We start from the raw sequence: 14795 nt of genomic DNA on the forward strand, positions 1-14795 counted from the left end.
TACCTCATAGGTGGCGTGGAAACGTGTGCATATAATGACGGTTACAACTTTTACAACTCGTCGTATCTCAGAAACGATGGCTCTAAGGAAAAAAAATATCATTATTGTAGAGAATTTTATGATCTACAATTTTTATCTGAGGGTATTTCGTGATAAAACTTATCGTTTTCCTGAAAATCGCGAAAAACCAATTTTTTTCGAAATTTTTTACCATTGACTTCGAATAAATTTTATTTCTGACCGGGATATTATGAGCTTATATCGTCATAGTTACGCTATCAATAAAGAGGGTCATAACTCCCTTGGGATATTATAGATTTTATAATTCCCTCTACCTTTCACAAGTAAAAATAAATAGAAATGAAAACTGAACCATATTTTATTTATTCACGTCATTACAAATAATAAATGTACAATTTTGAAATGTTCCCTGAAAATTACTTCCGCCACTGGAAACAATTTCTTCTTTTGTATGGCTGGAGCTTCTGTTCACTACAGTCGAGGTACCTGCCTCTTCTGATGACAAAGTAGACAACATACGCGCCGTTTTATTTCTCAATTCGATGCTATCCTCCAAATACCCCTCCGCCACCGTGGAACTTTTCCAACCTCCGTGTCTTTTTAAGTTAGTCATAGTTGCTCCTGCATTGGCTAGAGCAGTAGCAGAAGTGCGACGAAGGCAATGTCCCGTATAGGAAGATGAGTTTGGCAATCCTAAATACATTGCGATTTTGCTGGGGATTTTCCCAAACATGTTTTTTCCAATTGGCTGAGATGTACATTTATTTTGTCGGAAGCTCAAAAAAAATCGTTCAATACCTTTAGGACGCAAAGACATATAAAGTCTTAATAAAGGCAAAGCGGAGAACTCTTTTTCATACACAACTGTAAATTTCTTCGATACACCAGTTTTACTTTCCGGTACGTTCACTACCATAACGGAATCCCGGTCCTCTATATCCGATATCTTCATATTCAAAAGTTCCTGACTTCTGCATCCTCCAAAATAACCCATAATCAAAACAACCTATAACAAAAAAAAGGAAATAAATACACACAAAAAGGAAAATAAGAAAAAAATTACCTTATGCAATAAATGAATATCATTAGGAGCGTCCTTTAGGAATCTGATAACATCTTTAGGAGATAAAACAGCAGACTTTTTCGGCTTATAACTCTTACACTTCCGTTTCAAAAAAGCCTGTAGTTCATTGAACTTGGTGATATCTCGTTTCTCATGTATAGTCACCATCGATTTTAGCATTGACCATTTAGTCCATAAAGAATTCGGACTATACGTTTCTGACTGAAACGAATAAACACAATTACTACCAAATCTACCGAAAAACATAGAAAATTCCTTACCAGTTCTTGAAAATATGCCAGAAATACAGTTTCAGTGACATCTTTTGGCATAACATTTTTCCGTGTCAGCCAGTCCAGATATATCTTGTATTCTTTTTGGTATACGGCTTCACTTTTCGATGGAATTAATGATTCTCTTGCTTGTTCAGCTTTTTTCAAAATATCCTCCATTATATTTGGGGTAGAAAACACGTTTTCACCGCAAACACAGCTTGATAACAAAGTTCTGTTTATAAACAAGTAACATAGCAACAACCTAGCAACAAGAAAACTCTACTATAATCAACGGTACCTGATTCAAATATACCGGGAAGGTAATGAATTGGTACATTTTTCCGTTTCAAAAATGAACAAAATTTTATTGAAATCGGTCAGAAATAAAATTATCTATGTACCACGGGAATTAATGAGCCTTAATAACCTCAGGCAATTGCTGTCCCTCGGGCCAGAGGCCCTCGGGACGCAAACTTTGCCATCGGTAATTAAGGCCCTCTTAATTCCCTTGATACATAAATAACTATTTTTCCAGGCATCGCAATCATTCGGAATTTTGAAATCTCATTTTTAACTATGTTTTGAACAATTACACGCGTTTGCAGCTTGTTGAACAGAAAATATTGTTCAAGAAATAGGTGTCTAAAGGAGTTTGGTATTACTCCAAAAATAAACGAAAAGAAAAAAATTACAAAAATGATACTCCAGAAAATATTGAATCACACACCGGTTCATCTAAGGCAAGCTTGAAGATAATGAAAACGTGTAATATTTGCCGAAATAACCAGATATTTAACAAAATCATAGAATGTTCAGAGACCTCTACTTGAATCGAAAAATATGTTATAAATCTCATAGGAAGGTGTTTAAAAAATCAATATGGGATTTGGGTATCTGAGATCGGATACACGCAATCTCAGTGACCAGTTTCCAGCAGAAATAAAAGGTCTTGAGTGAGATCCTGAAGATATTAGAGAGCTGAATGTTGAAAAAAAGAATGACTTTCAAAAAGCGCCGACTGTTTATAATCGAAAAACATTTGATAACACAGGAACTCAAAAAAAAGAAGTCACAGGAATGGACTACTATCAAAAAACATTTCTATCCCCAATATATCAACTAGATTTTGAATGAATAGATGGATGTAGCCGTTGCTATGTGGTAGGGGATGCTCATGAAAGCCAATTTTCCTATGATATATCAACTTGTTGCCAATGAAGATTGGTCTCTTGTTTTATAACAAACAGACCAACAGACGTAAACACTGCATGTCATAATTTGAACAATATTCTGTATAACATTTTCCACGTCACTGTTCCCCTAAAATCTAATCATGCCCGTAGATATCCGCACTGGTTCACATCAACTATCATAAAAAATATTCGAAAGAAAGAGCGGGCCCACAAAAACTTAAAAAACTATAATACATCTTTTTATCAAGAACAATTTATTTCGCTAAGAGCTGAAGTCAAGCTACAAATTAATGAAGCGTATAAAAACTTCATTGATGAGAGTGAAAACAATATACACGGAAATCCAAATACTTTTTGGAATTTTATCAAGAGTAAAAAATGCAATTCTAGAATTCCCGGCATTATGAAGGATGACAATAACTCTTATTCCAAACCTCAGAAAATCGTCGACGCTTTTGCGAATTATTTTAAAAGTGTATACATCATATCGGATATCTCCGTGTGTGGTATGCTAGATAACTTTCCAAACAATTTTCCGGGTATAAATATCGAACATATTAATGAGATAGATATTATTTAGGTCACTAAGAAATTGAAAAACAAACTAGTTGTTGGACCGGACCACATACCGAGTTTTCTAGTAAAAGATTGTATCCACCCTTTATTAACCTCTTTGCTCTACATCTTCAACCTTTCTCTGAAAACATCTACGTTTCCGGAGATTTGGAAAACAGCACGAGTATGTCCTATCTTGATGAAAGGGGACGCAACTGTTATAAAAAGTTACAGGTTCTTCTATATTAAGCAATTTCTCGAAACTTTTCGAAATAATTCTTTACGCTTTTATCTATAACTCGATCAGAAATATAATATCGGACGATCAACATGGGTTCGTGGAACAAAAGTCATGTGTGACCAATCTTGCATGCCTTTCACAACATGTTTCAGATGCTTTAGACCAAAAGCAACAAGTTGACGTAGTTTATATGGACATGGAAAAGGCGTTTGACCAAATTGATTTTCACATCCTCATTCAACGACTATCATCGTTTGGCTTTTCTGGAAGTTTAATTGATCTTTTCACAAGCTATCTCTTTGACAGAAAGCAATACGTAGAACATGAAGGTTTTCAGTCCTCTTTGTACATACCTAGCTCAGGGGTACCACAAGGCTCGAACTTGGGGTCTCTTTCATTTCTGCTTTTCATTGATGACCTGGCGAAAATGATGAACAGCCCAAAACTTCTTTACGCTAGTGATCTGAAGCTATACAAAGTAATTGACAATTATGAAGACTGCTCAATTTTACAAAATGAAATCGATTTAGTATTCGACTGGTGTTCCCAGAACCATTTACGTTAGAACATATCGAAATGTTACATTTTCTAGAAAATAGAATATAACAGAATTTTCTTATGTTATTGACAGCATTCCAGTTAGTCGAGTAAATGAGATGACAGATCTTGGAATAACTTTTGATTATAAATTCACTTTTCATCAGCGAATCGAATGTTGGGCTTTATTATAAGGAGTACCAGAGAATTCAAGAATATTAATACGATTATAACACTGTTTAATGCCTATGTGAGGAATAAACTAGAATACGGCATGTTAATATGGTATCCAATTTGCAATTGCCACATACATCATATTGATGCTGTTCAAAAAAAAAAATTTAATATCTGTCTTTCAAGGTCACAGGAATATATCCTACGAGGGGAACCGACTATTCTTTCCTTCTGAATCGATTTAATGTAATATCATGACGACTTTTTGTCACAATCTCCTTTCTTCACAAACTGCTGAACAATAAGATCTTGTGTGCCTCTCTTTTACAAATGATCAACTTCCGCACCCCATGCCTTAATTCCATCAAACGACATTTTACTGTGATCTTGTCAGAACGAATAACAGTTTGAAAGCATCAGTGTCAATACTTTGTAACAAGTATAATTCAATATGTGATATGTGCGATATTAATCACAGTTCTCAAAGTTTTATTTTAAAATGTATTCTCACTAGAACCATTTAACTGTGATCCCTTTTTCTTTTCGCTTCTTGTGATATATCTGTATTTCTACTTATTTTTCTTTTAGTTGTAGCAATCTTTTTTTTAACCAGTTATACTGTTTTGCATATATTTTCATCAACATTTTTGTACATTTCCTGTAATTGGGTGAATGCCTATTGGATATAAAGTGATATCAATCAATCAATCAATGAAAAATGAGAAATAAAACACATACCACTTGTATTTGTAACTAACGTTACTGCAGTTTCATCCTATAAGGACATTTTCTGAAGATTATCCTCACTGTTTTTCATATTGAGTTGCTTGAAGTCTAGAATTTCCACGACGTTTTTTAAAATTCCACATTCAGAGTCATCATCATCAATGTTGACCTACAAAACATTCAAATAACCTTTTAAAGTTGCATGTTTATCAAGCAAAAAGTTCAAAAGAAGTACATTGTCAAAAAATATTTCAAAACCGCATATATTTATGAGAAAGTCATGTTGTGTTGTAACTATCAAAGTCTTGGTCTGTTACTACCGAAAATTATGTAAACCGAAATACATTATACCGCTATACCCTTTAAATAAAAGTCGACCTTCAAAATGATATTCTGAATTAAGATTTGAATACTTTACACATTATAAATCAGATTGGTGTTGCAAATGTTGAAAAAATGAAAATGTATGCGAACTATTTGAATTTTTTTGTGACAGGTGGATAGTTTGTACATAACTTCAAGTACGTAAATGAATAATTCATGTGAAAAGTCATTAGTATGCGACTGGAATAATCATGTACCATGAGGTAATGATGATAATACATTTCGTAACACTCAAATAATCATTTTGCTCAAGATTCCTGATGATTCACGGAACACAGACTGCCCTCTTGAAAGTAATCGACGATCTTGCGAGATTCAGAGATCAATAAGGAGTCAACATTTTAGTACTGCTTGATCAAAGTGAAGTTCTCGATTCAGTTAATTTTGATTCACTTATCAGAAAGCTCAAGTTCATAGAATTCGATTACATTTCTCTTAAATGGATGACCAGCTATCTCACAGGCCGATCACAGAGGATCAACCTGGATGATTACTCATGGTCACCTCTGAAAGAAACAATCTCAGGTGTACCGCAGGAAAGTATTTTAGGACCCTTGATGTTTTCAGTGTTTATTTTTGATTGCCCCACTTTCTTATCACGTTGTTAAGTATATCCATACGTAGATGTACTTCTCATAACACTGATACATGTAGTTGCGTGGCCAATATACACAGATTTGCACAAAACACTCCTATACTCGGACGATTATGGACTGAAAATCAATCCAAATAAAACTTTGGCCTTATGCATAGGGTCTCAAAGACAAATAGTAGAAGCTCAGTGTAACTTCAGGCTCACTCTCGATAACGCAGACATTGACTGAGTAGACAGTGCTGAAAATATTGGCGTAACCATAGATAGCTCTTTGTTTTTCCATGAACATGTGACGAACATTTTCAACGTATCATTTTTCAAACTCAAATCGCTATATAAATTCAAGTATCAGTTATCAGAAGAAATGAAACTCAGGTTAGTTAAAACTCTTATTTACCCCCATATCGAGTATTGTTGTTCGGTGTATTACAATTTTTTTCCGCAATATAACAAACAGAAGTTACAATGTATACAAAAAGCTTGCATGCGATTTGTATGCTGTATACCATACGGTGAACATGTCACACCATTTTTGTTGAAAACGAAGGAGCTGAAGTCGATTCAAACTAAAACACCTAGTTATTTATATAGTTTATCAAGCAGGCATTCTGACATGCATATGGTCAATTTGAGAATTAACTCATTCAACATACCTAGGCACCGTACTTTCAAATTTCAAAAATGCTTTTCTTATATAGCTCCTTCTTATCTGAATTGAATTTTACCCCTTTTGAATCATAATAATCATCAATTTAAGAAAAAAATAAAATCACAGATGCTTACTACTCAGTGCTTATTTAAAATTCAATGCATGGTAGTGTGATAAAATTGTTAAATTGACCAGAATAATGTTAAGAATATTGAGTGTTATTAGCAACTACCATTGTTATGATAGTAAATAAATATTCTTAAAAGTATTTTGTTACTTTATAATTTTTGGGAGGGATGGAAGATAGCCTTTGGCCAACCTTTTATGCATAAATGTATTTTTTATATGTTATAAACGATATTATTATTATTTTGTTTTACCGAAGTATGCGCTGGTCGGGCTCTATCCCTCGAAGACCCGATACATTCAGGAGGGCGCGCCAGCATTATCAACTGACGACCACTCCCCACACTGTGGGGTAAGTGATCATTGGGTACGAGAATCATGTGCCCTGAGCAAGCGCAGTGAGCAAAGAATGACAGCCTTCTGCATCTGTCCGGCTAAGATTTCTGTCTTACTGCGGCAAGCCGATATGATTTAAGATTTGAGAGTTGAGAGGGCATCATTCCACCAAGGACTCCAATAATTAGAACAATCATATTGACATAGTGGTCTGAATAAAGTCTGCGGAGTTCGAAGAGAAAATCTCGATATTTTATTCGTTTTTCCTCCTCTTTTCGGACGATATTCGTCTCACCAGGAGCTGAAAACTCCGTGACAAATATCGTCTTGCTCTGGTGGTCGAGAATGACTACATCAGGCTCATTAGCTTGTATGGGCCTGAGGGTAGGGAACGAATAGTTCCAATAAATTCGGCACTTCTCGTTCCCCACAACGAACTCAATATCCCCCGGAGCATAGGACAACACTGGTGTCTCGTCAATACCGTAAGAGTCCCGTAGATGGTAATGTAGCACTCTAAGAGTCCGAGACCGCATATGCTGAACATGCTGATAGCAAGTGCATTGGGGTCTCGGGTGCCTCGCGGCAGGCCCTGCATCTTATGTCAGGAACCTCTAAACACATGACGCGACTGCGGTAGACTAAGGTGTTGAAGACACCATCCTGGCAAGCCATGATGAACCCCTCAGTTTTCAACTTCAGCCCACTCGACCTGAGAAACGCGAAGATCAGGCGCTTTGATAAGTCAAGGTCTCCAATGTTATTGAAGAAGACTCCATGCATTGACTTATCCTTGTATCTCCGCGGAAGTGAGGTGATCTCTGCGGCTTTCATCTGAGCTTCTCACTGAACGGGTTCCAACTCGGTGACAGAGCTGTGGTCAACTCGTTCAGAGTCGAAAACGATACTGAGTTCATCAGCTGCTTGGACAGCTAACCTAAAGAGAAATTCTCCAATTCCTGGTCTCTCATGGTCACGTACCATGCAGAGAAGGGGATCCGAACTCCTGACGACTTTACAGACTGTATCCAGTACCATTCTGTCATGTAGACACTCCAAACTCAAAAGTCCACGGCCTCCCTGTTGTCGGGGGAAGTACAACCGTGGAACGGACGATTTGGGATGCAAATTACTATAGAGATGCATCATTTTACGGGTCTTTACGTCGAGTTGATACAGCTCCTCCCGAGTCCACTTCACTACTCCAAACGAGTAGAGTAAGATTGGAACGACAAGCATATTTGTTGCAGCAACTTTGTCCTTCCCCGACAGTTCCGAAGACCAGATCTGTCGAAGTTTGTGCTGATACTTGCCGCGGAGAGAGTTTTTCACTGCTGTTACCTCTTGTGAGTGGCGTTGTTCCACCCCGACGTAAATATACGTCTCTCCGCCATCCAGATGTTGTAGGATACTTCCATCTACGAGCTGCTCATCCTTTCCGTAGTCCCCGCATCGTCCTCTTTTGAGATGGAGGCTTAGAATAAACAAAAATCCACCGAAGCTGATATTATCAGCTTGTGTGTGGTGACATATTATTCTGGTGTAAAGTTGACGAATCAAATGTAATACAGTCAAATTAATGGAAATGAAGACAAGGGTAAAAATGAGATTATAGGTTAACCAAAGGAATGTGTTTTCAACTAGCTTGAGAGTTTCGGATATAGCTTAATTATAAACAGAGCAGTAGACGAAAGTTGAAACAAAAATGGCCTAAGAAAAGTGTAAACAATATAATTTTTTTTCCAAGAAATAATACTATATAATAATAGCAAAAATTTCATAAAAATAAAATTACTATTCAGGACATCATAACGATAAGATTGAGAGTATTCACAGAATATATGAATTGTAACTATAATTTGTTGTGAAATAAGGATAATTAGTACAAAAAAATCGTTTTAGACGTTATATTTACGTCATAAATTAATCATGAAGTATGAGGCAAGCGCGATCATCAAAATCAGGAAAGTATAACTTGTGTTGATATGATAATGGCATGCCTCAGATTTCCACAGAAAAATCTGACAGAAAGAGTGTGTGAAAGAAATTATTTTAAATAGCCTCAACTTAATATCAATCATAGTATGTATTTTTTATATCGACTAATCGATGTGTTGAAATTCCTGATTTTGAAGTCAGCCATAATTTCAGCTTCTTCTTGAACAGAGATGATAAGTGTAGTTGTTTCACTTCATTTGGTAAATCGTTGTATATCTTTGGCCCAAGTGGAACTCACATGTGGAACTAAAATGTTTCTTAAATATTTGAATTTAGACAATAGGCTTCTAATTTTGCACTAATTTCCTAATGTGTAAGTTCCATTTTACATGATTGTCTATCATCACACCGAGAATTCTATTTCTGTAGCTTGTGTGATTTTCACGATGCTGTTTTCACCTCTGATTTCAAGGGGTTGAAGACTGGGTAAGTGTTTGTTATTCACTGAAAAGGCTAAGTATTTTGTTTCAGAAAAATTCATAGTCAATAATTTGAAATTGAGCCAGTCGAAGATTGTTTTAAAGTCATTTTGTGCTTTAGTGATGAGCGAGTTCCAGTTTTCGGCTTCATAAAAAACTGCTGTGTCGTCTGCATAGCTTATAATTGTCCCATCAGTGTGGAGATTAAACAGGTTATTGAGATATACTCTGAAAAGGATTGGACCAAGTATGGTGCCTTGAGGTACCCCAAACTTCATCACTTCATATTTACTAAAAGTATTACCTACTTTGACACACTGCTTTCTCTCACTCAAGTAACTTTTAATGAGAGTTAAACACGTTCCACGAATACCTAAATCTTCTAAAGCGTACAGGAGTTTATTACGAATGACAGTATCGAACGCCTTGGCCAGATCAACGAATATGGAGAGGCACGGTTTACTACTATCAAATGATTTATAAACTTGTGTAGTTAATTCCTTTATCGCATCCTGTGTTGACCTGGCCTCTCTAAATCCAAACTGTCTAGATGGGAGGAGATTATATTTCTCAAAAAAATCTGTTAACCTTCTCTTCAAAATATATTCTAGAATTTTAGTTATACCAGTGATTAGAGAAATCGGTCTATAATTTATGCATTTCAATTTTTTTCCTTTTTTAAAAATGAGTTTAATAACTGAAAATTTAGGCCAATATCCTGTCGTTAGTATTTCATTGATGAGCAGTGTTAGTGGCTCTCTAATATATTCTTCAATATGCTGCAGAACTTCTACTGATATTTCATCTATTCCTGGTGCTTTGTGTTTTTTCAATTTGTTTATTATTTCTTCAACTTCCTCTATATTTGCTTCTGTTAAATATATTGAGCTTTGGTTAACAGTTCTGAGCTCTTTATAATTCTGCGGAGTTTCTATTTTGAGCACTAGGTCCTCAGCAATTTTAGTATAATGCTCTAAAAAATTTTCCGCAATCTCTATAGGGTTAGTTGTGGTTTTGTTATCCCCATTTACAATTTCTGTTACATGCGTGCTTTTGGATGGTTTAGAGCAAGCAGCATTTACTGTTTTCCATAGTAGTTTTGCACTGTTTCCATTTTTATCGATCTCGTTCTGATAATAATCAGCCTTAGATTTCTTCAACAATGTATTCAATTCATTTCTATACGTTTTGAATTGTCTTAATAGAGAATGATTTTCTTTATCAAGTTTCCATTGATTATCCAAGGTTTTCTCTTCTTTTGTATTTTATTTGTCACTTCTTTTGTACTAGCATTCAATATTTCTCCTTTTTTTTATGAATAGATCAGTTGCTGATTCTACGTCCTCGGTTGCATAGAAGTTGTCCCACTTTTCACATTTCATTAATATTTCGAGTTTGTGATAGTCAATTATTATCTTAGTGTCAAATTTCTCTTTGTTCAGGTTCTTATCGGTTTTAAATTCAATCATAGTCGTGAAGTGATCTGTGATGTGAGTATTCAGTAGAAAAGGAGACACGTTGTTATGTATATTACTAATAAAGATATGGTCCAAGCAACTACCTGAGCTTCCTTGTGCTCTAGTAATTTCGTTAATAGTGGAGACGAAATCAGATTTCATCAATAGAATGAGAATGAGAATATCAGTGTTTTTCTTTTCAAAAAACTAGAAATATTGAATTTCGTTCATTAGATTTTATAAGCAACTTTATTTTTTCAATAAGGGCCTCTAGTTTTATCCATGAATTTTTGTAGTCACTGGAATAATAAATTCAGCTATGTATTACGATTCATGTGTTTCCCGAAATTCGTGTCTGAAAAAACATCATCAATATTTTTTTGTGTAGTCTCAAAAAAGGTGGAAACCAATATTTCGTAACTCATCTTTTGAAAATTCGCAAGTGGAGGTGAACGCCCATGTTTTCCAGGGGTTTTGTATGAATATGAAAGAACCGTTCAGAAGCCAATTCTTATGTAGTCCGGTCAATTTAGACATTCGAAGCTACCCAAGATAACCAAGCTGAAAATCAGTAGAATTTTTTAAAATATGATTTCAAATGAAATTTGAAAGCTCCCTATCTTTCCCATGTATGGAAAAATTTTTATTCGAGATCAAATGTCAAAAAAATGAGTTTTTTGCGAATTTCAGCAAAACGGTGAGATTTATTGTGAAAATACTTCAGACAAAAATTGTAGTTCATAAAATTATCTACAAAAAATGTATCAATACTTGTTCAATATGAGCCACCGTTTTTGAGATATAACGATTCAAAAAGTTGTAATCGTCATAATATGCACACGTTTCCACGCCACCTATGAGGTAGTGTACTTAGCGCCTTTTTTTTAACGTGGTTTCCCCATCAGGCCTATTCCACGAGTCAGTTGTGATCCTGTTCAATTTGAAACTATTGCAAATAATGGATATTAGCAGAGTTTGAAAAAATTAAAGCAATTTAAGTTAAAAAAAAGGAGTGGAGTTTTATCGTCCTAGTCGTAACTTTCAAAGTCTTCTTCTTGTTCTTCTTATTAATCTTCTTGCTCTTGTTCTCCTTCTTCCTGTTCTTGTTTTCCTTGTTCTTCTTCATCTTCATCCTGAGTACATGTAAAATGCGTTAATAGCGATGTATCGCCTTGTTGGAATCAATCGAGTCCTCCACTGTTGGTGATTCAATATAAGAGCACGACCGGCCTTGACAATGTGTAAATGCCAGAGAACAAAACAGTCTGGCTTTTTTGCAACCACATTATTCATTGCGACCCTTTATGCAGTTGCAAAAAATTGTGCTTAGCATTTTTTCCGGCGCAGGTGGAAATAAAGTTTGGACTAGTTCTAATGAATTGTTGACCAACTTCCAACCCCAGTCTGTAGGATCTAGCTGATAACCAAGCCACACTTGAACTTGGTAATATACCCGAAAAAGGTGTTGATGAGCAGCATCAGCAGCATCAAGGTAATTGTACTTGTTTTATACTTTTGGTATTTTTAACGAAACATGCATATCTATACTTATCTAAGCAGGTAGTTTTTTTAGGAGCTCCGTACATATTAAAGAAGAAAGCGAATGCCGTTAGTGATAATTTATTGTCGAGTTGAATTACTATTTTTCAAAACTTCAGCACATTGAACCAAATTTTGTTTTTCAAACATAATGAAAACTGTTATTTTACCCCTCCTGTAAAATGCAGATGTATCACAGCCTATTATTGCGTGTAAAAATAGTACAACTTTTTGAATCGTTATATCTCAAAGAGGGTGGCTCGTAGAAAGAAAAGTATCGATAAATTTCTTTAGAATACTTTATGATCAACAGTTTTTGTCTGGAATATTTTTATGATAAAACTAACCGTTTTGCTGAAAATCGTGAAAAACTAATTTTTTTGACCTTCGACCTTGAATAAAAAAAATTCCATAAAGGGGAGAAAGATGAGGAACTTTCAAATTCCATTTTTGATCATATCTTGAACAATCTTACTGATTTTAGCTTGGTGGAAACTCTTATTTTTTGATCTATTTGTGGTGCGAAAGTTTTCAAAAATATCACATAATAGCAATACATCCAAATTCAAATACAAATCAGAGTATTCACACAAATTCTGACACTCGAATGAATTCCACACATTTTTAGCCCTATCATAATCAGTTTCCGATATATGTTCACAATTGAGTGTGTCGTAAAACTGATTTTTTGTCGGAAGTGATGGATAATTCAATTTGTCGATGTCATCAACGAAACTATATGGAAATACACCTTTCTGTCTCCTCAAATTGAATTTCTCAATTTGTGGGAAATGTTTATGCATCTCCAAACATTGATCAGAGGTCAAGTTAGCTCCCAACTTCTCCAAAGAATTAGTCATAAATTTATAAGTATCGATAAATCTCATTTTGAGATATTTCTTCTTAATCATACCATCTTTATCGGTATAGGTGTGTGTAAAGAGATGCTTCGTGAAAGATATGTATTTCTCTTTAGATTGCGGGATAACATCAACTTTCTCTTTATTCCTATACAATTCTTTTATGAATAAATGACAATCATAACCACTCAAATTATGAAAAATAATAGGTATAAAATTAGGCATTTTGAAATTCAAATTATATTTTGAATGAGCGACATGTGATCTTTTCTTCCCTGTGACATGACAATGATCTCTAACTTTGACTTCACCATCAATAAATGGTTTATTACATATACCACAAGTTCTGGCTGCAACAAACTGTTCTTCTTCTTCGACAGTTTGTGCATCCATTGGTTTAGGGTATCTGAGATGATTTTCATGTATCTTTTTCAAATCATCTTCAATGCTACTCACAAATTTCTGAGAAGCATCTACACCCCTATATGTAACAAATTTTGACAAATCATCATTATATGAACATTTTATCAAATAAGCAAATGAATATGGGTTATATTTGAATGTTTTAATCGTGTATGAACTTTCGGGATTCGGCTCATTCATGTGAATCGGTTCAAGTACTGATTAAAAATCAGCATACACCACAAATGGCACCTTCATTTGTCTCTCAAAGTTTTCAAACATTTATTTATTTTCCGCAACCATCCTACCATATTTATTGACCTTAAAATTGGTGCTTGGTGTTGTGGTACTAACGTGATTACAATCATCCATCTTATGACGTAAAACCAACCTCTCGTTAGAAAAATATATCAAACATCCATCACAAAAATATTTTTTGTGTCACATGTGCTGATAGTTAAATAGAAACTAATCTTGAAAGATCTTTGATCCAACAATAGTGACCATTACCGGTGTCATCAGTTATAAGTAACAAATTGACATGTCTCCAGAGTCTTCTCTGTGAGTATCGCAATGGACCAATCACTTCATATTTCATTTTGCCCTTCTCAAATTTACTCTCTAAACCGTAAACATTAATTGAAATATCTTCCATTGAATGCATTCAGGCAGCTTCACATATGAACGTCCTTCCAGTGGACTGTATTTATTAATGTTTACCTCGAGAAACATTATTTTTTCACAAGTCCAACCTAAATTATAAAAAAAAATTACTATTCAATCTCGTTGAAATTTATAAAAAATAAATACCTGAGTCACGTTCCTGGAATTCAGTCGTTTGAGCCACAATTACATCACGGAATCCATCAAAAACGGCATTCAAATCGAAAGATAGGTCCACTATTTCATTTTGGGAATTGCATGATTTCATGTCCCTCAAATCTTGAGTCTGAAGAATATAATTCCCAAAAACTTCCATATTCACCTTGATGCTTTTATGGATCCTAATGGCCGATTCCAATAATTCAATGACCTTCTGCCTAATCTCATTGAAAAATGACATGTAGTCAGTGGATTCAACCGAACTCTCCACCCTGTATGTTGCAATGCGGCAATTGAATGCATTCGTTATCATTTGAACACCATCAGACACTTGAGCACATGCATTATTTTTATGACTTATGCTTCTTCGGTGAGAATTCACTTGGGTCATAGGAATTGCCACATTGCAACAATTGCACGTAT

The 14795-nt window shown here is 35.0% G+C and overlaps 1 protein-coding gene across 1 annotated transcript; it reads right to left on the minus strand.

Moving 5' to 3' along the window:
• Positions 1 to 259: 259 nt before the first annotated feature.
• LOC141487562 (uncharacterized) lies at positions 260 to 1874 on the minus strand. Its single transcript, XM_074186684.1, has 3 exons — positions 1366 to 1874; positions 1085 to 1306; positions 260 to 1027 (listed from the first exon to the last, which is right to left on the minus strand). Exons 1-3 carry the CDS (start codon positions 1534 to 1536, stop codon positions 380 to 382), a joined length of 1041 nt encoding a protein of 346 aa, XP_074042785.1. The 5' UTR covers positions 1537 to 1874; the 3' UTR covers positions 260 to 379.
• Between the last annotated feature and the right edge of the window lie 12921 nt (positions 1875 to 14795).

This window comes from Leptinotarsa decemlineata, unplaced genomic scaffold (genome assembly GCF_025532065.1).
Source record: "Leptinotarsa decemlineata unplaced genomic scaffold, Ldec_3_MD MMD2_P_RNA_scaffold_4, whole genome shotgun sequence".
Classification (NCBI taxonomy): domain Eukaryota; kingdom Metazoa; phylum Arthropoda; class Insecta; order Coleoptera; family Chrysomelidae; genus Leptinotarsa; species Leptinotarsa decemlineata.

Bases quoted from the DNA above. Each gene is read 5' to 3' on its own strand.
- LOC141487562 (XM_074186684.1), bottom strand. From the start codon at position 1,536: ATGGAGGATATTTTGAAAAAAGCTGAACAAGCAAGAGAATCATTAATT. The intron at 1,307-1,365 runs GTAAGGAATTTT...TATTCGTTTCAG, and splicing joins TGGCATATTTTCAAGAACTG to TCAGAAACGTATAGTCCGAA. The intron at 1,028-1,084 runs GTAATTTTTTTC...TTTTTGTTATAG, and splicing joins ATATTCATTTATTGCATAAG to GTTGTTTTGATTATGGGTTA.